General features: G+C 41.4%; 1 protein-coding gene across 3 annotated transcripts in view; it reads right to left on the bottom strand.

The window, feature by feature from the left end:
• PTGER2 (prostaglandin E receptor 2) overlaps window positions 1-26,248 on the bottom strand; it is a 99,928-nt gene extending 73,680 nt beyond the window's left edge. For 2 of the 3 annotated variants that reach the window (XM_074365529.1, XM_074365530.1), the window contains exon 1: window positions 24,264-26,248. In XM_074365529.1, the coding sequence (XP_074221630.1) occupies window positions 24,264-25,088 (825 nt within the window). In that variant the 5' untranslated portion in view covers window positions 25,089-26,248. Of the gene's footprint in view, window positions 1-9,046; window positions 12,730-24,263 lie in introns of those variants that run through there. The other variant, XM_010962153.3, reaches the window with a different exon arrangement.
• Between the last annotated feature and the right edge of the window lie 243 nt (window positions 26,249-26,491).

Genomic DNA, 26,491 nt, shown 5'->3' on the forward strand with positions numbered 1-26,491 from the left:
ATGCAATCCCTATCCAATTACCCAGGACATATTTCACAGAACTAGAAAAAATCATAATAAAATTTATATGGAACCATCAAAGACCTATAATTGCGAAAGCATTACTGAAGAGAAAGAAAGAGGCTGGAGGAATAACTCTCCCAGACTTCAGACAATACTATAGAGCTACAGTCATCAAGACAGCATGGTATTGGTACAAAAACAGACATATAGACCAATGGAACAGAATAGAGAGCCCAGAAATGAACCCACAAACTTTTGGTCAACTCATCTTCGACAAAGGAGGCAAGAATATACAATGGAATAAAGACAGTCTCTTCAGCAAATGGTGTTGGGAAAACTGGACAGCAACATGTAAAACAATGAAGCTAGAACACTCCCTTACACCATATACAAAAATCAACTCAGAATGGATCAAAGACTTAAACATAAGACAAGATACAATAAACCTCCTAGAGGAAAACATAGGCAAAACATTATCTGACATACATTTCAAAAATTTTCTCCTAGTAGAAATAAAAGCAAGAATAAACAAATGGGACCTAATGAAACTTACAAGATTCTGCACAGCAAAGGAAACCATAAGTAAAACAAAAAGACAACCTGCAGAATGGGAGAAAATCTTTGCAAATGAAACCGACAAAGGCTTGATCTCCAGAATATATAAGCAGCTCATACGACATAATAAGAAAAAAACAAACAACCCAATCCAAAAATGGGCAGAAGACCTAAACAAGCAATTCTCCAAGGAAGACATACAAATGATCAAAAGGCACATGAAAAAATGCTCAATATCACTAATTATCAGAGAAATGCATATCAAAACTACAATGAGGTATCACCTCACACCAGTCAGAATGGCCATCATTCAAAAATCCACAAATGACAAATGCTGGAGAGGCTGTGGGGAAAGGGGAACCCTCCTACACTGCTGGTGGGAATGCAGTTTGGTGCAGCCACTATGGAAAACAGTGTGGAGATTCCTCAAAAGACTAGGAATAGACTTACCGTACGACCCAGGAATCCCACTCTTGGGCTTGTATCCAGAAGGAACCCTACTTCAGGATGACACCTGCACCCCAATGTTCATAGCAGCACTATTTACAATAGCCAAAACATGGAAACAGCCTAAATGTCCATCAACAGGTGACTGGATAAAGAAGCTGTGGTATATTTATACAATGGAATACTACTCAGCCATAAAAACAAACAACATAATGCCATTTGCAGCAACATGGATGCTCCTGGAGAATGTCATTCTAAGTGAAGTAAGCCAGAAAGAGAAAGAAAAATACCATATGAGATCGCTCATATGTGGAATCTAAACAAACAAAAACAAAAACAAACAAACAAACAAAAAGTGTAAGTACAGGACAGAAATAGACTCATAGACAGAGAATACAGACTTGTGATTGCCAGGGGGGTGGAGGGTGGGAAGGGATAGACTGGGATTTCAAAATTGTAGAATATATAAACAAGATTATACTGTATAGCACAGGGAAATATACACAAAATGTTATGGTAGCTCACAGAGAAAAAAATGTGACAATGAGTGTGTATATGTCCATGTATGACTGAAAAATTGTGCTGAACAGTGGAATTTGACACAACATTGTAAAATGATTATAAATCAATAAAAATGTTAAAAAAACAAACAATTGAATATACAAAAAAAATTCTTCACTCAAAATAAATAGTCTGAGTACAAAACAAAACTTTTGGATAAAGATTTAAAGTGCAAGCCGACTAAAAAGTTTTTTGTGTTTGGTACCTGGCCTGGTTTATTGCTGATGTCACTATTTTGAGATCTTATTTTGAATTCGTAAGAAACTCAAACCATAGCTTTTAGTTTAAACCCTGGGGTACTGCTCTTTGGCATAAGAAATGCAAATGTATATCGGATATCTGTTAAATTTTCTGTTTTGCCTTGAGAAAACTTCATGTAAAATAGTATCTTTAAGTATAACACCATTATTTCTGAGATGTAATTTATAGTCTGGAAAATCTTCCCTACAGTTTTGTGAAGGACAAACTGGACTTCCTTATTTAAAGTTCTTGCGAAGTTAAAAGACGATACAGTTGGTTTACAGAGATTCATTTGACTAAATCAGGATAAAGTGTTTTTTGGTTTCTTAAAAGTTGGGTACTGTTCTTAAGATTATTTGCAGTGGAAAAAACAACGAGGCTGAGATATATTTTTCTATCTGTACTCAGTTTCTTTCATAGATTTGGATCATGATGCAATTCCACAGGTACTGGTGAGATGCCTATTGCCACAGTTAGTATCTCACAAGCTACAGCTGACATGGAATGGGATGAATTCCTTTTTGTAAATTAAAAGAAAACATTTTAAAGATACGCCTGCACAGGTATATGTAGTCTTAGAGAAAAAGCAGGAGCTATTAGTTTTAATTGCTCTAACGAGCTTTAGCAAAGGGTTACAAACATATTATTGACCATAATGCTCATTAGTTTGATTTTCATTAATGTCATGGCAGGAAGTGGTGGTGAGGAATATCTTCTTCAGACACTTAAAAATGGACATGTGTGTACCAGGACAGGAATAGAGAGGCACTGCTGACCCTGGGGCAACGTGAGCCAGAGCATGGAGGTGAAACCAGAAGTATCTCAGCACGGAGCTGAGAAGTCAGGGGTTGCATCAGATGAGAAGAGGGAGTGAGAAGGCCCAGTCCACCCTTGAGCCTGGATCTTACCCTTGGGAAGACAGGGAGCCAATGATGTGGGGAAACTGATGCCTTAGGAATGAATTGGTTCTGGACCAGAGTCACAGGTTGGACTTCTAGGTCCCATAGGTACAAAGTTATAGAGTGGGCTTCTATTCCTGGAAAAATATTTCATAAGAAGAAAACCGCCACTCATGAAAATAAACAGAAAAGAAATACCACAAAAATATATGCTTGTAAAAACATTTATTAAGAGCTACATAGTGAAGGCTACTTTGTGGTTTTTTGGTTTTGTTTTGCCTTTTTGCATGAATTGTGCTAAAGTTGTCATCTTTTCCTTGTAAATCTCTCTGTGGCAAATATGGAAATATTTTATTTGGAAATATTTCCAATTAGGCCTCAATTAAAAATTAGGGTCATTTGTGCCTAAACTGCTAGCTGACAATTAGATTCATTCATTCATTCATTCACTTAATAAATATTAAGTACATGAGATACTGTTTTAGTGGTAAATGAAATAGACAAAGACCCTGCCATCGCAGAGACTTTTTTCCACTTGGAGAGGAAGACAATAAATGTGCACACCCCGCCCCCCTTCACCCACTGCTCACACACACACACAATGCCAGGTAGTGAGAAGGGTGTAAAGGGTTATAAAGAAAAATTAACAGACTGAGGTTGGGGGTGGGAAAGGGTGATGGGAATATTTAATAGTTTATTTTATGTAATTCAAGAATGACTTCGCTGTGGAAGTGACATGTGAGCAGAGACCAAAGAAAATGAGACTGTCTGGGAAAAGACACGCATGAATGCCTCCCAATGTCCGGGTGCTGTGAAGACGAGTGGGGCAGATGCTCAAGTCCCTACATCTTTCTTATGTATCAAGTGTTACATATAAAGCTCATTTAATCTTCAAAATATCACAGTAAGGTAGATGTTGTCCCCATTTTTTCCCATGACAAAACAGATGTTTGAAGTTAAACAACTAACTCAAGACCCTTCACAGCTTTTAAGGGGAAGTTAAAAAAAATTAAACTATTTTCTGATTTCAAGCCCAGGGATCTCTCTACTGATCTCACAGAAATCAGAATTGGAGACCTGTAATGGCCCTCTATTTCTGACCATATTCCACTGGAATGAAAATTCCATGGCCGTGGACCTGGCCTGTCTTTATCACCACTGTATTTGTAGTACCTAGGATAGTGCCTGGTATATAACAGGTTCACACACACACACACATTTTTGTTGAAAGAATGAATGAATGAACGGCTAATGTCAAGGACACAATCTCTGTTCATCTCTGAAAGACTTAAAATAGTTCATCTTCCTCCTCCTCCTCTTTCTCTTCCCCGCCTCTCTGAACAACTCAATCCCAAGCCCAGCAGGTGGGGCAGAGGAAGGTAGGCGTCTGAGGCTGAGGGATGTGAGAGCCTGAGCAGGGTAGGGAAGCCCATGCAAGGGAGCCTGATGTGGAGTGTCAGAGCCCAGGCAGGGTGAGGATGTGTCCACACAGTGAGTGGGGCCATGTGGGAGATGAAGTCCTAGTGGACTAGGGAGAATGTCCCCACAGAAGTCAGCGTGGAGTGAGGTATCAGAGCCCAGAGTGGGTGAGGAGGTTACCCACACAGGGAGAGTGAGCCAGTGTGGGAAGTTCAGAGCCCAGATTCGGTGGGAGAGGGTGACCTGGCATCAGGGTGCAGAAGCCTGAACAGGATGAGGAGCAAGGCGGGTGGCCACTCAGAGGGGCAGCCTTGCGTGGGTTATCAGAGCCCAAGGGGGATGAGGAGGCTCTCTGCCCAGGGGTGAACTGATGTAGGAGGGCACACCTGAGCGGGAGGGTAGGGCATCCTTGCAAGGGGATGTCCCAGGGACAAGATTGGGAGCCTGAGCAGGAAAAGAAGGGCATGCATTTATAGGGGTGTTGGGGCATGGGCTGTCAGAGCCCAAGTGGAATGAGGGTGGTGTCCATGTGGAGCAGTTGGGGTCAGATTGGGGAGTGAGAGCTTGAGTAGGAGGACAGAGCTGTGGGGAGGGGAGCTGTTGTTTTCCATTTTGTTCAAATTTTATAAATTATTATTATTGGGAGATGGGAGACTGGTTACTAATGGAGGGATTTATCAAACAAGCAAATACATTAAGGATAATGGAAACCATGCTTGTCACTGTTGGAGAAATATAAAAAAGAGAAAAAAATAGAATGAACTCTATAGTGTTGGACTGGAATTGATACTGGTATTTTGAAGATTAAATGAGCTTTATATATAACGCTCGATCCATAGCATTGGATAATTTTCAGAATATCTGAAGAATAATATATTGAGTTAATTAAAAAAAAAAAAAAAAGGAGGCCCTGACAACTGTAAGATGCAATCACAAGATACAAGTGTAAGGAACATCTGGCCACTGTAAGATACTGTAACACTGGACATCAGAACAAAACAGACAACAATCTCTACCTCCTGGAACTCACATTCTAGTGCAAAGACACAGACCATGAATGTTATAAATATGCCAACATTGAAATATGTTTCAGGTCGTTCAAGTTGAAAAATGATACAGTAGAGTAAAGGGACTAGAGAGTGTAAGAGGGGGTGGATTTTAAGAAGGGTGGTCACTGAAGGCCTCACTGAGAAGGTGTCACTGGCTTAACATTTTGAAGGAGCTAAGGAAGTGAAGAGGTGAGCTGTGGCTGTCTGGGGGAAGAGCATTTATTCCCGGCAGAGACAGCAGACAGGGCCATGACCCTGAAATGGGAGCTTGCTGGTGTGGGCCAGGCACTCCGCGTTGTGCTGTATGGCTGGAGTCGAGCAGTGGGCACAGAGGTGGGAGGGGCGTCGGGAGGGGAGAAGCGTTGTGCAGAGGGAAGATCTCTCTGATCAGCCGTCTGCACTCCAACCCCAGTTTCACCACTTCACTCAACCTCTCAGGGTGTTGGTTTAAAAACACAGTGATCAGGTTGTTTTCCCTCCATGTGGATTAGTCTCTTAATCCCCAATTCCTGTTACAAAGGATATTAAATAGCAGTATTTTAACATGCTCAAGTAGATCAACTAAAGGCAAGAAATTATTTTAAAAAGTCCTCAATGCTGATAACACAAAGTACCTGTGTTTCCTCACTTAGTATTTCTTTGTAGCCACTGTGGTTCACTGTAACTTAATGGAGAACACAGAAGACACATAGAAGACAGGAATTTGACTCTCCCCAATTTCCTTAGTTTTCCAAACTGGCACTTCACAGGAAGATGTGAACATCTGAGCTAGCATTTCCTCTCAGAAGTGGGCGTCCGACTCCTCAGTCACCAAAATAGGTAGTAAAGAGAATGAAAATCTCTAGTTTACAGTTAAGCTTGCCTTTTATCGGAACACCTACTCACGCAAGGAAGATTCATTTTTACAGGTCAAAGGGTAGCACACCGCAGTACTCAGCCCGCCGTGTTTTGGTTACTGTGTCTTTCATTTTACAAGTAACATGAGGACATTTATTTTTAAAAACATAAAAAGTTAATGTTGAGTTTTCAAAAGCTCTTTGTCTTGTTCCTCTGAGCTCTTTACAATGTGGACATGTTGAGTTTTCTAAGAGCTGAAAGATAGTCTCAACTATGTTTTCAAAGTTTAATTGTGCAGCTGTTGACTTTTTAAATGTTTAATTTATCGTGACATATCAAGCACACTCTTAGGACTGAGATGAGTCTTGGACAGTTAATTGCAGCAAAAATATCATCTGATAACTAAAGGCAGTGAGTTCCATTCTCAAGGGAAAAATGACTCTTTAGGGTCCAACACTGACCCCTAGTTCCACATCGTCTCAAGGGCCAAGTCATTAACACAAAAGACCAGGCTTGGCTGATAAGTTCAAAGCTCCCCATCCTTAGTCTACAAAGCCAATCCAAGCACTTACAGGCAAATGATAATAAGAAACCAAATGGCTGTATGGTGTCAGGCAGCAAGGTCGGCACCATGATTGTAAGGGCATCTTACGAGGATGTCCTTTGCAACTCATTTCACTCTGGCATGCCCAATTTTCCTCTCTGTAAAGTAGAAAGCCGGTGCTTCTTTCATTTGTTGGAGTAAAGGTATGACCCAGTTGCTAATAAAGCTTCGTAATCTCAGGTTGCATTAATGGAAAGATAATGTCCAGGTCAAGCCAGCAACTGACACATCAGCACTCACTACTGGTAAGACTGGTTTAGGGTTATTTCTCGGTGTTCGCTTCTGGCCCACATGTTACATGAACGCTGATAACCTGAATCAGATCCGGAGGAGGGCACCAAAACGGCGAGGCGTCACCTAAGGCACAGGTGAAGACAGCTGGAACATTTTGCCTAGAGGTCTTGGGCACTGGTGTCAGGAACATGAAAGCTCAAATGAAGCACGTGGCTGGAGTTCCTCTAGGGATCTTTAGAAGACGATGTGATGAAATCTGCTCAGTTTCAGCTTTGTGATAAGAGTTGTGTTTCCCAGCATTCAATATGCCCTGTTTGAATAACGCTTCAGGTGCTGTCCCCTCTCGCTGCCTTCCTTGGCTCCACTGAGAGGACAGGGGCCATGTTTTGTGTCCTGCTGTCTTTCTGTCTCTTTTGATCTCCTCTCTTTCATGCTTATACAACCTCTACATTGCCCCATGTGTGTCCATCTTCATTGCATTCTTTGAAATACAATGGCGTTTATCCCACACATGTATCATCATCATCATTTTTGACAGCTGCCCAGAGTTAATAGATACCATGACCCCAGCACCACGACCCACACCAAGAATGAGCAATCTGAGTCAGACATGTGTGAAGTGGTCCGAAGGGCCACTGAACTGGGTATCTAAGAAAATACTAATCCCTAATCTTATTCGCATTTAAGTGTCCAGGCACTGTGCTGAATGTCCTGCAGGCATTTATTCATTTAATCCTCTGAGTAATTATGGAGGTGGAAAATTGTATTATCCATTTTATAGATGGATATTTTTATAGATGGAAAATTTTATAGATGAGGAAACTGAGAGTCAGAGAGGCTAAATAACTCATTTGAGAACCCTTTCCCCCCAGGAGTCTGACACATCTTTAATATCCCCCTGGATAAATCTAGAGTTTGCTGAAGGGGGGAAGTTTGAGTGTGTCCATCAGAGATGACAAGGGCCAGTGGAGGGGGAGGGTACAGTCTGTGCTAGGAAAAGCGTGCTCCCCGAGGGGATGAAGGGGGAAGAGTAAAGAGGAGGAAAGACAGGTCCTATGGTAGCAGAAAGGGCAACAGGGACAGATGGCCCTGGGAGCCATACTTTGTCCACTTCTCCCATTTTGTTAAAATTTGCTTTTCTCTTGATATTTTTATTAGCATTTTTAACTATACAGAATTGCTGCATTGCTATATATAATAAAATATATAATATAAATAATGTAATATTATATTGATAATAGCTGTGATATTGGTAATAGCTGTGTAGACCCATTCCAGTTTATGTTAAACTTGGGGATATAACTTGCCCTCAGCACTTAATGAGGTTTTTCTCACCCCAGTGGTCCTTCTTAAAGGGCTTGGGCTCACTTCTAGACCAGGATCCATGGCTATCCCCCTGTTCTGCTTAGAAAGAGCTATTACGCTGTAACGCTGCAGGCAGGGAAAGCAGAAAGATGCTTCCTCTGAGCTCCTTTCTCTTTCATCATATAAACTGCCTCCAGGGTTGGATAAATGTAAGTGCTGAGACTCAGGGGGGCAGGCAGGGTCTAGGGCAAATATTTTGGTAGAGGCATTGGTAATATTTTACCCATTTCCATACAGATGAGGCTGATTCCTATTCCCTAAACTTGCTGGAGGATATCCATTTGGAGTAGAAGGCAGGAAGAGGCTGCTCACTTTGTGGTTTCAATTTTTGCATTGGTGTGATTTTTAGGACAGGATGTTATTAACCTGCTGATGCTAGATCTTCTTCATCTGCCCTCTAAATCTCCTCTCCCTCTGTACGGTGGCCTTCATGGTTCCCTTCACTCTCTGGATCACAGCTGGTTCAGCCAGTAGGAGGGTCGGCAGAAGAGCAGGAAGATTCCCTGGGAAGGCAGTCCCCTCCCTCCCTCCCTGTGGTTTGGCTGCAGCCATGCTTCCCTACATAGGGCCACAGCTTCTGCTGGGTGGCAGCTTATAGAGCTTTCACTGCTCCTCCCTTGTCCCTTCAGGCCTGGGAGTCGTAACAGCTTCCAAGGAGGTACCCTTCTCCATCCCTTGCTGACTCCCTAAACCCCGCCCATCCCTCTGTAACTATTCCTTTCCTTCAACAGCCCTCAGTTACCCTTCTGAGTGTGCCATCTCTTTCTGCTACAATCACCACTGATATGTTTGACTTGGCCGATTTTAAAAAATGGAATGCAAAGACCACAGGATTAAACCGCCCAAACTGACCTTTAATAGCACATACATTTTATAGGAAATACAAAAATATAATTCAAGAAAATTTACTTGGAGTAAAAATCACAAAAGCCACCAGAAAAAACAAGTAACTTTCTGAAATAAAAATTAATGCCCAATACATGGCCTTGTTCCCATGCATGAGTTAGACTACAGCTTTTATGAATTGCTGAAAATAACATTTATTTCCACAGTGTGTATTTCAGGTGATCAAACGCTTTGTAAATTTTAAAAAAATCAGTTCTAAAGCTATGAGTATAATGATTGGAGGTATGCTTTAAATGTGCACTCAGAGAGGAATTCCAATGGAGTTGTGTCTCGTAAAAGCAGAAGATGGTCATGAGGAGTAGGCACTGTAGGTCCACATTTATAAATGATCATTCATGGGGAAGACTGTTTCTCTACCTGTGAATGACTCAAGCGGGGGCTTTTCTCAAATTCAGAAAACCATTATATTTGGCTTAAACCATTAGGTTTGGCTAAGGGAAGTAAACAAACCTCTACTTAAGTGTGAGCTAATTGTCTTCCCCTGTCTTTCAAAGTCATCAAATTATAAATTGAAGATGTTTTTTTCTTGGTTCAAAGCAGAGCTGACATTGCATTCACATGAGGACAATCCTCCTTTCAAAGTGCGTTGACATGAGCAGTCAGGGGCACCTAGAGCTGAACTGAATCACACTGAGAACGGAGTGATGTGGATGGGGCTTGCCCTCCCCCTGCCCACCAGCATGGCGGTTTGAGGTTGGTGCTGTTTCCACAGCTTTGGTCCGGCTCTAGGTTGCTATGGGTCTAGACCACTTTGAGATTCAAGTCTTTTGGAGGCTTTCTATGGTTTCTAAGCAAACTCAGGCCCTATCAGGCTCTTTGGAGATTCAAGGCCACAATTTAGTATCAGAATTTCCCAGTTTTCTCTTGGGAAAGATGACCTGGGGCTTCAGTGAACCATCCAGAAACAATTCAGCTCAGGGCAGACAGCTCTGGCCCATCCCATTTCTGGACACCTAAAGTTAGGGCTGGCATTCTGAGTTGAAAATTCACTATAGGTTTTTTCCCCTTCTCATTCCACTGGCCGTCAGGGACAAAGAATAAAATCTGTCTTCTTTCATCACAATTTAGTTCTCTGATATACCAGGCTAATTTGTTTTTTTAATTAAACTTGAAAATGAATCTGTAAACTTAAACAGGTGTGTCTGATGCAATGTGATTTTTAAAAAGGAAATATTTATATATCCAATCTAAGTAACTTTTTCTGTTACCTGAAATTGCCTTTAATAGTAAGTGACTGAAAATTCCTTTTACTGTATAGATTATGACTATTATGGAAGGAACTTTTAATTCCTTCTATGTGTCAGTGCAAATGAAAGAACAGAATTTAATTACTTAACTCAGTCCAAGAAACAGGTGTACACTAAGAAACAAAGCTCTGGAAATCTACCAGTTCTTAAATAAACGGTTTAAATCCTTATATTTTGGGCCCGCAGAATGAATCATTTGTCCCCACCATTGGTATTATGTCCCAGTTTGTGCTTTTCTTTGCTTTTTTTTTAAGTTCTCAGGCATTATTCCAGAATTTTGGGGGTGGTGAGGTAGGGTAAATGATTGTAGTTAACATTTTCATCTGGAGGAAAAAGAAGTCATCTGATAAAAGAAATCAATCTTCCAGATTCAAAGAAACTTCAGAATTTTATGTTTAGGAATTACCCATGAGCCTAATTAGTCCTTTTTAGGACAATTTCTTAACTTTAGAATACTTGATGGACAGGGAAGATTTATTTATACGTCCAGATTTTAGCTAAGTTAAATTTTGCCTGGTTTGTTTAAATTAGTAGAAAAGCATACCATTTATTTATTCTTTTTAAAATAAGGGCTGATTTGACATAGATTGTGTCAAAATACACTGACTTCTAGATTGGTTTGGAATCACTTGTAAGTGATGATCTAATCTGATAACTACTTATAGGAAATGGTTTTACGTAAGCAACTCAATGAGAGTTCGGAAAAAACTAACCTTTTTTTTTTTTTTTAAATAACAGCTATGTTGTAATAACACTGCAAAAAAATAAGGTGGTTCCACTATTTTGAAGAACATGCTATAAGGGGAAAAAAAACTCCTCTAATGCCAAGTACTGTATTGAATATTTTAAATTCTAATTTACAATGCAACCATAATTTTAAAAACCTGCCAAATTAAAAAAAAATTTCTAGTTTTATCTCTTGTTTAAAAAACTATTATATCTACACTAATTATAAAATGCTATTTGCCAGGGATTCATCAAATACTATTCCAATTTCAAATTTTTCTTTTATAGTTTATGTTTGTAACATTTCAGATGAGTTTACACTGTAACTAAGATATGATTAAACAGTGCAAATTCACTGAAATATTTTGATGCCAAATTTCCACCATCCCAAATATTTAGATTTAGAAATATATTAAGACATGACTCACTGTTACATGATTTCCTATATAGTATGAGTCAAGCCATGTTTCCTAGATAAAAATATAGACACATAGATGAATTTTGCTACAACACAGTCATCTTATAAAGTGGATGTTAGTCATGGCCTCAACGTTGGGATTAAAAGTTACAGTGTATCTGAAGAACTGACCAGATTTTTCAGTTTTTAATCCTAATATTTGGCTTCATAGCTGCATATACCTTTCCCTGAAAATAGAATGAAGAGTATTAATTGGAATTTTCTCTCTTAATAGCCTACTATTTATTGTTGAGAGGAAAATTCCTAGTCTTCTTGGTTACAAGTAGCACAATGGACATTATAAAATAAATAACCTGACATTCTGACACACAGCTTCTGGCGGACTGGTAAAAAGGCTGATGTTAACCAGCTGAGCCCACTCTTTCAGGAGTAATACTGTCATGACGAGAGACTACTTCCACATACACAAACGTTACAGTACAAAGTACCTGTGATTTTCAAACTCATTGTTAAGCAATAACGGGACACCAGGCTTGGTTACTTCCACATACCCACTTCCTAGAGAATATGTAAGACGTTTTATCTGGTCTGACTGTACACTGTATGTTTATAATGGTACTAGCCTAGAAGATTAAAATAGAAAACACAGTGACTTTTAGGGGTTTTAAACAAATTACAAAACTACATGCTCTCATTCAACAGGAAAGCTTAAATCAAAAGGCACTGGATCTTAAGTGCTGTTGGTTGTTCTTCTAAAGGCCATGGAACATGCTCACTGAGGGTAGGTTTTACAGATCCTTCTGACACCTTCCATAAAGTGCCTTGTCAGCATGTCTGGAGCCCACGCCACTGCTGAAATGTTTTTTTACTCTGTTTTATCAGGGTAGCTTCAGTGTGTTTAAAATCTAACTTTTTCCCATTTTGCCAAGGAAACATTTCAAAATGATCTTCCAGAGGCTGGCTAATAAGCACTCCTTAATTGCTGTCCTCAAGGGTCAGCCTATTTACCGACATTCAACTGAGCAGAACAGGAAGTTTGTGTTGCATCTTGTGCTCTTAATGAAACCCGACAACAGAGGACTGAACGCATGAGTCTCAGAACAGGAGGCCTCAGGATGGCAAAGACCCAAGGGTCGATTATTGAATTAATTGATAAAAATCTAAGAGCTTGGAGGTACCACTTTTCTTTTCGGGAGGTTTCATTCATATATGCAAAAATCTGTAGGAAGGAAAAGAGAGAGGATGTTAGCTTTACCTTGCTTCAGTGTACAGGCTTAGACCATTCGCAATTTCTTAAGACTGGAAAGCAAACTGTGTTTTGTGTGTGGTTGTGGTGGTGAGAGTGGGTAGCAAGGTCTCACTCCTCTCGCATGTGTTTATTCCTTACGAATACTCTGAAACCTAAGTATTGTCTCCTTTCAACAGATGAAGAAGGAAGCTTCAGGACAGATAATAACACCATGTTGCATTTACTTCCAAATACTGAGTCTGCTTTAATGGTCACAGTTCCGTGAGACAGGGGCACACAGAGCGTGTGTTCTGGCCATAGGACTGCCTGGGTTTGAATCCGGCTCCATGTAGAGCTTTGGGACCATAGGTTAGAAAACTAACCTCTTTGTGCCTCAGTTTCTACATCTTTAAACAATACCTACTTCCTAGGGTTGCTGGATGACAGGAAGCCATCTATGTCAGCTACTTCAGTAAGTGCCCTGAGTGTTAGAGCCATTTTACCAATGAGGACGCCGTGGTGCAGAGAAGTTTAAGTGACTTGCCTGAGTTCTTGGGGCTGGTTAGTGGCTGACTCAGGACATAAATTCCAATCCCCCTGACAGCAGAGCAGTGCTGACCATGTGCTACATCCAGGTTGCCCATATTAGAGCAAAGGTGTTCAGAACAATGCCCTAAACACTGGAAAGCTGACACATCTTCACATGTTGGCCAATGTTTTCAAAGTGGTACAATGGCCCTCATCTGGTTTCTTAGATATTTAGAGAAGAACACAACTTTTTGGTCAGATTGAAAAGAATGAAACAGTACATGCTTGATAAACATCAAACACGTCCACACAGCTTACAGAAATGAGGGAAACATGTAAATCACACCCAGTCATTTAAAACCGGTCCTTCATAAAACTCCAGGAACTTTCTTACCAAAGTAGCCAGTGAGTTAGAGAGCTATTCCTTCTGCCCTCCATTCCCCTTGCCAGAAGGAATGGTTTATTTCCTTTTTGCCTGGTACTTACCCTGCAGGCATCTGGCAACTGGACATACAAAGTAAACCGCAGGGAGGGAGAGCAGTCACCTTTGGGTTGCTTACGTTAGGACAATATCGGGAAGGTTTGGCAGCCATAGGTGTTTATGCCAGAGAATGTTGGCTTAGGGAATGGAGAAAAGACTTGGCAGATGAGTAAGGGAAAAAAGAACTGTTGGTGGACTTCCCTGATTAGAGAGAGAAGAGAAAAATTAGGTGGGGACAGGCAATGGAGCAATACTCTTCTTGTCAGCAAAACTTTTGGATGAGAAATATACAGTACTTATATGGCATATTTAAGGAGTGATTTTGGAGTTTAGGGATTCAGGATAATAGTGTCCATAAATCCAATAGATTAAAATATATTAGCCACTACCCTCCCCCCAACACACACACAGACACACACACACATACAACTGAGCATTCTGCTCTATAAAAAGTCTGTGGCTTAGTTTACAATCTAATTTCACCAAAGAATATAATACTGAACTGGCTAGCCCAATGGGCCGTGTGGGAGGCCTCAGCACTCTAGTGTCAAGGGTCACACATGAAGATGAGTCAGGTTTTCAATGATGAATAACCCACACCAGCTCCTGATCTTTTTAGTGTGTGGCAGACCAATGAGAAGTGAAAAATGGTTTTAGAGGATGAAGCAATCCTGTACTATTTGTACTATTTTCTTCCTTTCCTTTTCTTCTACTATGCTGAGTAATTTTTAGAGATGCTTAAAATTTGCATTTCAGAAGGTGGCCAATATGTTGTAGAAGACAACTTCTTCTTTTGCACTTGGAAAAGAGACATACTTCAGAGACCCTTGAAGTTCTTGATAAAAGTTTCATCTTCTCTTCCCTCCCCATTATTTTTCTTTGGTTCTTGTCTTTTGCCTAGAGTTCACCATTTTTGATCTTGTGGACCCTGGGTTTGCTTGGTTTTTCTTAGTGCAAATTATACATAGCATAAAATTTACCATTTTAACCATTTTCAAGTGTCATTAAGCACATTCACATTGTTGTGCAACTCTATATGGTTTATATTTTTACTTTTTGTATATTATGATGTTTTGACCTAGTGAAAACCTTTCTGGCTGGGGAGAGACTGCCCCCTCCCAATTCTTAGAGAGAGCCAAGGGCCCACCCCGGAGCAATTCTCTGACATGCAGACTAATCAATTCAGAGCTCCTCAGTCTGGCCCTGGACCCCAGGAGGCAGCATTCCTTGGCTTTAATCATTCCAGGGCCCTGGCCCCAGGCAACTTTGAGCCACCCCTGCAGTATAGAGCTTGCAAAAATGACTCAAAATAGCCAGTTCTCAACTGTTCACCCTACTCTGCTTTGCCTTTCCCTTGGAAACTCCAACAGAGGCCACGACCCAGCTCTCCCCTAGCTCCTGCTCCTTCTGTCTCCTGACCTGCACTAGCACTTGCCCACGTGGCCCTGTATTGTGCAGTGCTTCCTGCTTCTCAGACCTGGGAGGATGATAACCTTGTTTCCCAGAGTGTCTCCTGTCTCCTCTATGGCTGCACCTGACTGACCATCACACAAAAGAACACGGAAAAACAAGCGTAACCATCATCCATCTCCAGAACTTTCTTCATCTTCCCAAACTGAAACTCTGTACCCATTAAACAATAACTCCATCTTCCCCTCTCCCTCCAGCCAATCCTGGGTTTTCATTAAAGGCTGACACAATGGCTATAAGTCAATCGATTAATAAGGTTTCATTGATATTCTGGAATTCAGCTTCAGAGGCTGGTAGAATTTACACATGTTCTGGCACATGCTACTAATAAATTTGCTGTGAGAAAAATACCAAGTACTAATGTATACCAGTTTAGTGAGTTTTAATTCCTTACAACAGACTCTCTCTACAGGGATTTGCCCAGAATATAGAGCTTGCTGAGATGCCTATAAAGTGGCACAGGTGAAAATCAGTGTTCTTTAGATTTATCTTCTAGAGAATTCTTGCAGTCTCCATGGAAAACTTCATCTTGGCACCAACCTGGTACTGTTTGTTTCAGCTACCTATTAAAGGTGGAAACCTCTAATGCAACAACATAGTGGGTTAAGAATTTTTGAGCAAATGAGAACTTTATTTGGTTGCTCTCTGAAATCACCTGAGGATTATTAAAAATACTCTGATGGCTTGCTCCGACCCCTCAGAGACTCTGATTTAATTAGTCTAGGCTGTAATCTGGCCTTCAGAGTTTTTGGAGTCCCCAGGTCATTCAGTATGCAGCCAAAGTTCATAATCGTGGCTTTTGCCCCTTACTAAGCACCTGAAATAGTTCAAAATTATTCATGTATCATACTTAAAAATTAAAGACCCACCAAGGCCTGGCCAATTAACAAATGACTTGGAGCTTCCAGAATCCAGTTCCTGATCATTAATATCCAATCTGATTTTCCTTCGGAAACTGAATCCTATGGAGAGAGTAGCTAATATTTACTAAATACCGGTGTGTGCCAGGCATGGTGCTAAGCAGTTTATGTCTTATTCTGTTGAATACTCTCATAAATCTGTAAAGTATTATTACTTCTGTTTTAGTAAAGAGGAGATCAAGACTTCGAAGATTAGTTACCCTGCCCCCATATCACATTGCAGGTAAGTAGGGAAGCCATGGAGTCACAAGCAGTGGGACCCAGCCTTTCCCCTTAGCCACTCCACACTCCGGCACCACCTGTATAAAAAGCCTGTGACGTACATCTCCCATGAAATTTGCCACTGACTGATTATGGGTTGTAGGAGACTTCTTTTTGAAGGTGTCACAAAGATTTATGGGTATCATTGCTCCTGTTTATAGACTTCAAAGCCATGGTTATATCTTAGTAGCTACTTGGCTTTCTTTGGGGCTTTTCTTTCCTTCATATTTTCCACAACTAAATTGCAGGCAATAACGATCAACTTGACCAAGGGTGTAGATATAATACACCATTTCTCTTTTGGGAAAAGGACTGTATTTCTTCCTGTTTAACTTTTAAAAACTCAATGTAATTATCTGTTCTCACAACCACTATTTCATACTATCAAATGGCAAAGGAAAAGGTGTCAAGTGAAAACACTCCGACAGAGGAACTTTCTCCTAAGAGGTGAGGTATATTAAAACAATTTCAACAAACCCCAAGCAATCATGGATGACGTATGAATGGTAAAGGGCCTTCCATAATGTGTGGATATTAACTCAAAATGTCACCAGGCAAAGTTCATTGTGGTTATGCAGAGGTTTCTGGATTTCTCTTCCATCCCTACTAGAATTGTGATGTGTGTGTATGTAATCCAGAAATTTCCTATCAGTTTTATAACCCCCATTCATGTTCCACTTTACATAAAGAGAACTGGGAATGAGTAGGAAGCACCAGTATTGTTTACTTGAGTTTGTTCTATATTTCAAAGATCAGATTCTACTAATCAGATTTACCTAGAAATTATAGCCCTAAAGAATTTCTAAAGATGAAGACATTTTTAGAATGAGTCAGTGGTTCACTCTTGAAATTTTAGAACTGAATAAAATGCATAATAAGCACTTTATCCTAACGGCATGCGGAAAACAGTTTAAAATGATCAGAAGCTATCCAGTTATTAGTAGAGTAGTGAGAAAGCGACTTTATGTGGGCTGGAAATTAAGATATAAACAGTATCTGAGCCAAGAATGGAAGTCTGATGTATTTCCTGTGTGCTGTTCCATTTCAGGAAGAAAGTTTCTATTTATCTCTGTGAAATGATGACAACAGCTGACTAACATAAGGAGGAATTTATTAACTTATATACTATTCCTTTGGTGTATAAACAGTTTGGAATATGTTGTTGGTCCTTTCCATGATTTTATATTGGACAGCCAAAATAATGCTTTAAAAAAGTCAATTAATAAATGTCCTATGTATACCAACAGAAGATTTTATGTGAGGGATAATCTGATTATTTCTTAATTTAGACCAGCATTTATACCAGCTGATCTCCTAAAATGTCAGTCTCAGCCTTTCAATGCACAGCTCTGTGCAGAAGAAAAAAGAAACCACACCTGAGGCCCCAGCTCAGACCCCTTGATCTGATGTGGGAAAAAAGTCTTTGCTAATTTATCTTTAAAGCGAAAAGCTGAAATTAAGAGACAAAGAGGTCCAGATATTTATAACATCTTCACAATTCTCTTGTGAAATTTTGGACTAATCCTCTCAACGTGTTATCCCTGAAATGAGTACTCTCTCTCTGATAGTACTACAGTTAAGAGCACAGGCTGTGGGCTTAAACTGCCTGGCTTTGAGTCTCGGCTCCATAACTCACTAGCTGTGGGACCCAGGGTAAGTTATTTGCCTCATTTGTAAAATGGAAATAAAAATGCTATCTATTTTATAGATTGTTGTGAGGATAATGGGTTAATGTCTGTAAAAGTTAGCACTCAAAAATGTTTGTCATTTTGATGCTGATATGGTAGTTGAAGCTAAACTTCATTACAGGGTGTTGGGCATCTTACATTGTGAGTTTCACTTCGCAAACTTTGGGAGAGCTAGGTTGGCATTTGTGGAGGCAGTAATTGTAACCTTCCCACTCCTTGGGACAATGACTGACATCAGGTCTCAGTTCAGGTTTCCTAAGTTCCCACTTCCCCTGTCCCCTTATTCCTAGAGTGCTGAGTAGGCTGGTGTCCCACTGGGTACACAGCTGTGGGCGCTCCTTGCTGGGCCAGTGGTGTGGCCCACTTTGAGGACCACAGAAAGCAGTTCTGTTATCCCAAGGAAGGAAGAGGCAGAGACAGGGTAGATAGCTGGTATTTTCTGGGACACAGAAAGAAAATTATTTGGAATAGCTCATTAATAATTATTTTACATTGATCACATTTTATATTGATAATATTTTAGATATATTGGGGTAAATAAAATATATCAATAATTTCACCTGTTTCTTTTTACTTTTTGTTATCTGGCTACTAGAAAACTTGAACTTCCTTATGTGGCTCCTATTTGTAGCTCCTGTTGTATTCCTGTTGGGCTGTGTGTGCTCTCTTAGAAGAACAGGAGAATTTCTGAAGGTGACTAGAAGCTTTTGCCTTGTCTACCAGAGCCCCAGTTAGGATCTGCGGAAATGATTCCTGCCTCAGGTAGCAGATTGGTGGAGGCCATGTCTGACCAAAATTTTAGTGTGGGCCAAGTAGAATAAAAGGATATGGGGAAAAAACACCCCTTGGAGATACATGCCAAGCATTCTGAAATAGCCGAATGTAATGCACCATACAGCAGCCTTGAGTTTTGAATTGTCAGATAAGCCTTACAAGAAATAACTTAATTCTGGATAGTGCAGCATTCATAAAGTTTAAAGTGCTATGTAAATGAAAGATACTAAGACGTACCAATAATCTACTGATAAAATTAGTCAATAATCAATTTAAATTTTCTTATTAAGAGATGACTTGAAAAATGTCATTGGCAATTTGATAGGGATTGCATTGAATCTGTATATTGCCTTGGGTAGTATGGACATTTTAACAATTCCAATTCAAGAGCACAGTGTATCTTTCCATCTGTTTGTGTCATCTTCAATTTCTTTCATCAGTGTCTTATAGTTTTTGAATATAAGTCCTTTGACTCCTTAGGTAGGTTTATTCCTAGGTATTTTATTCTTTTTGATGTGATGGTAAATGGGATTGTTTCCTTCTTTTTCTGTTATTTCATTGTTAATGTATAGAAATACAACTGATTTCTGTATAATTAATCCTGCAACTTTACCAAATTCACTGATGAGATCTAGTAGTTTTCTGGCAGCCTCCCTAGGATTTTCCACGTATAGCATCATGTCATCTGCAAACAGTGACAATTTTACTTCTTTTCCAATTTGAATTCCTTTTATTTCTTTTTCTTCCTGATTGCTGTGGCTAGGACTTCCAAAACCACGTTGAATAAAAGTGGTGAGAGTGGACATCCTTGTCTTGTTCCTGATCTTAGAGGAAGTGCTTTCAGCTTTTCACCACTGAGAATAATGTTAGCTGTGAGTTTGTCATATATGACCTTTATTATGTTGAGGTATGTTCCCTCTATGCCCACTTTCTGGAGAGTTTTTATCATAAATGGATGTTGAGTTTTATCAAAAGCTTTTTCTGCATCTATTGAGGTGATTGTATGATTTTTATTCTTCAATTTGTTAATGTGGTGTATCACATTAATTGATTTGTGGATATTGAAAAATCCTTGCTTTCCTGGGATAAATCCCACTTTATCATGGTGTATGACCTTTTCAGTGTACTGTGGAGTTGATTTGCTAGTAATTTGTTGAGGCATTTTGCTAGTTCTGTGACATTTTTCACAGAACTGGAAGAAATTTTTTTTAATTTGTATGTAAACACAAAATACCCCCAATAGCCAAAACAACCTTGAGAAAGAATAATGGAGCTGGAGGAATCATGCTCCTTGACTTCAGACTATTCTATAAAGCTCAGTTATCAAAAAAGTATGGTACTGACACAAAAACATACATATAGATCAATGGAACAGGACAGAAAGTCCAGAAATAAACTCATACACTTATGGTCAACTAGTCTATGACAAAGAAGGCAAAAATATACAATGGAGAAAAGACAGTCTCTTCAGTAAGTGGTGCTGGGAAAACTAGACAGCCACATGTAGAAGAATGAAATTAGAACATTCTCTAACACCTTATACAAAAAATAAACTCAAAATGGATTAAAGACTTGAATATAAGACTAGATAATATAAAACTCCTAGAGGAAAACAGGCAGAACACTCTTTGACATAAATTTCAGCAATATTTTTTCCAACCAGCTCCTAGAGTGATGGAGATAAAAGCAAAAATATACAAATGTGACCTAAAATGTGACTTAAAAGCTTTTGCACAGCAAAGGAAACCATAAACAAAATGAAAAAATCTACAGAATGGGAGAAAATATTTGCAAAAGACATGACCGACAAGGGACTAATTTCCAAAATACACAAACAGCACAGATAGCTTAATATCAAAAAAACAAACAACCCAATCAAAAAATGGGCAGAAGACCTAAATAGACATCTTTCCAAAAAAGACATGAAAAGATACTGAACAGTGCTAATTATTAGAGGAATGCAAATCAAAACTACAATGCGGTATCACCTCACACCAGTCAGAATCACCATCATTAGAACTTCTACAAATAATAAATGCTGGAGAGGGTGTGGAGAAAAAGTTAACCTACTACACTGTTGGTGGGAATGTAAGTTGGTGCAGCCACTATGGAGGACAGTATGGAGGTTTCTTAAAAAACTAAAAACATACTTACCATATGATCCAGCAATCCCACCCCAGACATGTATATGGAGAAAGGTATTACTGGAAAAGACACATGCACCCCAATGTTCACAGCAGCATGATTTACAATAGCCAAGACATGGAAACAACCTAAATGTCCATCAACAGATGACTGGATGAAGAAGATGTGGTACACACACACACACACACACACACACACACACACACACACTGGAATATTACTCAGCCATAAAAAAGAATAAAATAATGCCATTTGCAGCAACATGGAGGACCTAGAGATTGTTATACTAGGTGAAATATCATATTATATCACATATGTAGAATCTAAAAAAAAAAGATAAAAATTCTACTTGCAAATCAAAAACAGACTCATGGACATAGAAAAAAACTATGGTTACCAAAGGGGAAATGGAAGGGGTGTATAAATTAGCAATTGGGGATTAACAGACACACATTACTATATATAAAATAGATAAACAACAAGGACCTACCGCACAGCACAGGGAACTATGTTGAATTTCTTATAATGATGTATAATGGAAAAGAATCTGAAAAGAAAATGTGTATATATGTATGTATATGTATAATTGAGTCACTCTGCTGTACAGCTTGAACTGACATTGTAAATCAACTGTACTTCAATTTAAAAAAAAAAGAGATGACTCGATACTTCCCATTTAAGGTACAGTTCAAATATCTGTTTTGCGCCTAGTGGATTATCTGTAGCTCATCTGGAAAATGTGTCACGCTAGCCCCAAGGCAAGAAGTCAGCTTGGCCAGCTTTCTAGATTATATTCACAGTAGGCTTTTTTCCTGCTCTTTGTCTGGAAATCTTTGCCATATATATATGCAGAAGAGAACCTAGATAATATTTGCTGATACTGTCAATGCCAAGCAGTGGCTTGAAAGAGCTAAAGCTGCCTCATAATCTTCTTCTGGCCCCCCTAAGCCATAAACAGGCAATCTAGATAAAAACACGGCTTCAGAGCAAACCTCCTAAGCCCCGCTACCACCCCTTCTAACTAGACTTTAACTCTTCCATTTGGCAACTATGGGGCAACTACCCCTAGCTTAATATTAAATGAAGGGGGAATATATGTATATGTGTGTGTGTGTGTTTATTATACCTTTGAAAATCAACATATGGCAATGATGACGTTCTCATGATGAAAGACAAATTCACTTGAAAACAGGGGAACCTGCTGAAAATCACTGACTTTATTAAAAAAAGTAGGTTTATGCAGTGGGTCAGTAATGATCAAAGAGGAGACCTCTTTTTCATGTTCTCCTCCTCCAAAGGGAGAAAAGGAAATAATGATCCTTTTCACAAGTGTGTGCTCACCTCTGAGCCCATTTCTAAGCTATTTAAGTAGCTGGGGTTGGGGGGTATTTTTACATTTACACACCCACACATGATAGACAAAACTCCAAGAACTGACATCCTAATCCCCCCAGTCCATGACAGGTATTCCCCAATTCAGAAATGGTTTATGTCTCTCATGTCTCTCAAGTTAAATTCTAAGTTGTTTAGTGGAACCTGAAATGCTTTCCCTCACAGATACATGTTCTGCATCCTAGTCCCGATCCTAAAATGCTGAGTTAGCTCCTGACATAGTTCTACCAGTTAAACAAAACAAACTCGTGGAAGCCATGCTGGTTTCCATCTCATGGCATTTCTGTTGCACAAACTCCCCTGCTCAGATTGAGTGGGAGATGCAGCCTTCCACAGTACTACTTCATTTTATAAAAGGGCATCTTTTACATACTCCATCTCATTCATCTCAAAGTGTAACTTATTGATTCAGATCAGCTTCTACTCTGACAGAGGATGGGGCAGAAGTATGAAGACTGTGGGAATCAAGGAGAAGAGAACATAGCTAAGAAAGGGAGTGAATTTGTGGGAGGAAGGGTCATATCCAGGCTTTTAGGATCCTTTGTCCTTTTCCACCCCTGAGGATGAGTGTATGAAGATAATGAAAAGCAGTGATGAAGGCGGGAAGTAGCATAAAGTTACTTCTTCAGCTTCTACAGATCACACTTGCTAATGACAGGTATCATCTGTCTCTTTCTTTTTTCCAAGACTGTGGCAGGTGAAAGTCATTGCCAACTGTTTACTCCCTACAGGGTTAGTCTTGAGCTTCTGAAGATTAGGACGTAGAGCTGCTAAAACTGAGTTCCCATTTCTCTGTAAGAGGCCAGTACATGCTCAGATACATTACAGGCTCTGCTACCCATGCTATGCCTTAGGAGGCTCAAACTCACAGCATCAGAGAAACAACTGCTGATGTTGGCCCAATAAGGGCAGCACCACCCCAGAACCTAGATTCCTGCCCTTCAGCTTCCCAGGCAGCCCCCCGCCTGCTGGGTCAAGGCAAGCCCTGAACATGCCTAACTCTTCCATTCCTGAGATCGACCAGCCACTCCTGCACATGGCTTTGTGCTCATAAAGTGTAGAGCACCTCCGGATATTTCTGACAGTGACATCAAGAGGATATTTCATAAGAGGGTATAAATGCCTTCTCTAGGGAGAACCCAAAAGTTTAGCAAGGGGTTCCTTCAGGCAACTTACCCTTTCTTCTAGTTATCACTATGTATATATTATGAATGTTCATGGCCACAAAGAGTTATACTCCCAATATGTAATTTGGGATATCTGTAAATGAGGTTTTGTTTAACTTTTAAGAAAAATAATAAATGCTCTGGACTTCTCCAAGAGGGACCCTTCTCACCTGGGACCATTCTCAATGACAGCTGGATTACCATGGATTGGGTATCACATTTTGTTCTGGGGGAACAGAAGGCAGAGCCTGGAGAACTAGCACTAGTGGAGGCGGGGTACCAGGAGGCAAACTACAGCTAAGGGAAGACAGGTTGTAACTGACAACTATCCAAAGATGTAAGGGACTGCTTCTTCCTCAGGTAGTAAGCCAGGCTGGCCTTGGAGGGGCAGGGACACTGTACAGGGGCTTTGACTCTCGGATTGGGGTCTGGACTGGCTTAGTAGAGGGCCAAAACTCCCTTTCAGGGGCAACTGTGTTGCCTAATGAGAAACACTAGCATAGAGATGCCCATCTGGTGGGGTTAGGGAAGTAAGAAATGGGATAAAGGGGAGAAGAGAAAGGGGAAAGCTATAGACCTTTACAAATTAGGACAGATTTCTTTAAGTGGCAAAAATTTGGTGGTGGAAAGGGTGGCAGTAAGAGGGGAGAAAGAGAAGGCTGCACAGAGTTTGGCTGTGGAAACGAAGTGGGTGACTTACCGTCAAAGGCAAGGAGCAGATGGCAAAGGTGATGGTCATGATAGCCAGGAGAATGAGATGGTCCGTCTCCTCTGCCATGGACACCCTTTCCCCTCTCCTGCGGCTGCCGCCCAAGGAGGGTCCGCAGCGGCTCCTCTTGCCCCGGCGGTGCATGCGGATGAGGTTGAGGATGACACTGAAGTTGCAGACGAGCACCGCAATGATGAGGAGCAGCAACAGGGTGGCGTAAAGCCTAAGGTACGTAGTCTGCTCGAGCCAGATGAAGCACCACGTCCCAGGGCAGTACTGGGCGTACTGCCTGTGGCCCAGCAGCGGCAAGGAGCAAAACAGCAGGGAGGCTGTGTAGACGATGGGAAGCACGGCCAAGCCGCCGCGGCGTTTGATCCGGCTCTGGTAGAAATAGGGGTGCCCGATGGCTAGGTAGCGTTCAAGGGCCATGGCGAAGAGCATGAGCATGGTAGCCAGGCTGAAGAAGGTCATGGAGAAGGCAAAGTAGGTGCACACGCGTCTCTGGGGCGCCAGTGCCACCAGGGTCTGGTTCCGTGCGTAGGAAGCAAGCACCACGGGGCTGATGAGGCAGGTACCGAGCAGGTCGGTGAACACCAGCTCGGTCACCAGCACATGGAACAGCGAGATGGAGCTCCCGGGGCCGGCGCTGCGCCCCGAGTCCCCCCGCCAGCGGTGCGCCAGCAGCGCCAGAGCGATGAGGTTTCCCAGCACCCCGGCCGAGAACATCACCGCACTGATGGCGGGACTTTCACCCGAGGGAAGCCACTGTTCAGCATCGCAGTTCTCGAGCCTGGAGTCACTGGAAGTGTTGCCCATGGTAGGGTGCTGGGAGGAGAGATGCGTCCTCCTCTCCCGCCGGCCTGTACCTGGGGGGAGGAGGGTCTGAGAGCTGGAGTGCTCCGGGACCCAGAGGGAAAGGGGAGGGACCAAAATCCAGAGCCCTCTGCTGGCCCGTGGCGCGCACTGAGGGCAGGCTTGGCACGGGTCTCCCGAGGCTCCCAGAGAGGCCGCTCGGCTGCCGCATCCGGACGGCGCTCCAGGCTCCTCCAGGGACCCACACCCAGGAAGCCGCAGCCGCCTCCTCCCCGCTGCTCCGGGCGAGAACCCGCGAGCTGCCAGGAGGTGGACGTGTCACACGGATAGTCTCTCGCGAGCCCGGGCAGGGAGCGGGGGCGGAGAGGGGGCCAGGCAAGGCGCGGATGGCCTGCCGGAGAGGGGTCCTCCTTCCACGCTGCGCTTCCTCCTGGCTATTTTTCTCAGCCTGGAAGCGTTTAGCCCTGGTGGAGAGCTGGGAAGGAGGGCCGGGCACTTCGTGGTCTGCGCAGGACTCACTGAAGGCCGGGCAACACCGGAGAGAGCAAAGCGACTCACCAACCGATAAAGAAGTTAGGAAGACCCAGTCCAGTGAGACGGGAAAAAGAAGGGAACAACTGACACGAAAGATGGCTTGCAGTATGAGAAATATGTTCTTTTCCTTTCCTTTAAAAAACATTCTCAAGAAGATACACCAAGAGGCGGGACCAAAACTAAGAGGAAATGAAAACGCAAGCCTTTGCATTCAAGGAACCAAACCACGCGCGCACTGAGCTGTCTTGCACTTTTGCTTTGATTCGGTTGCCAGCATTTCGCCGTTTCCAATGTCAGCGCCATAACGGATAACCACTTGTTTAAGCAACCACTAAAAAGAAAAAAGAAAAAAGAAATGTTCCTTGTGATCGTGTAGAATTGTGTTTGTGGGCACAGCTTGAAACCACTGCACATTGTTCGCAATTCAAGCTCAGCTGTGAAAGAAAATGTCTTTCAGCCATACATTTTGTCATGTTCAATTAACTGTGCCAGACCTACCCAGAAAGGTCCATTCTCAGTAAAGTTTATTGGAAAGTCACCAGTTTCGGAGACTGGAGCTGACAAAAATGATTGCTTACTTCCTACTGCAATAATTACAGAGTTATGAAAATGGGTTGATGTTCAAAACAAAACAAAAAAGACAGACATGGGTAGTTATATTCTGTAAGGAAGATCATATTCCTTTGGGGAAGGGAGGAGGCCTGGGAGCAAGGAGGATCTGCGTAGGGAACTGGCAAGAGGGTAAAGTCATGGTGTGAGAGTAAAGGAAAGACTGCCTGCTGTCTGTGACTACTTTAGCTCACTGTGATCACTCTGTCTTGGGGACCGGTTTGGGGATGGGGTTCCCAACAGGGCAAGCTCACAGGGGGTCT

This window comes from Camelus bactrianus, chromosome 6 (assembly GCF_048773025.1).
Source record: "Camelus bactrianus isolate YW-2024 breed Bactrian camel chromosome 6, ASM4877302v1, whole genome shotgun sequence".
Taxonomy (NCBI): Eukaryota; Metazoa; Chordata; class Mammalia; order Artiodactyla; family Camelidae; genus Camelus; species Camelus bactrianus.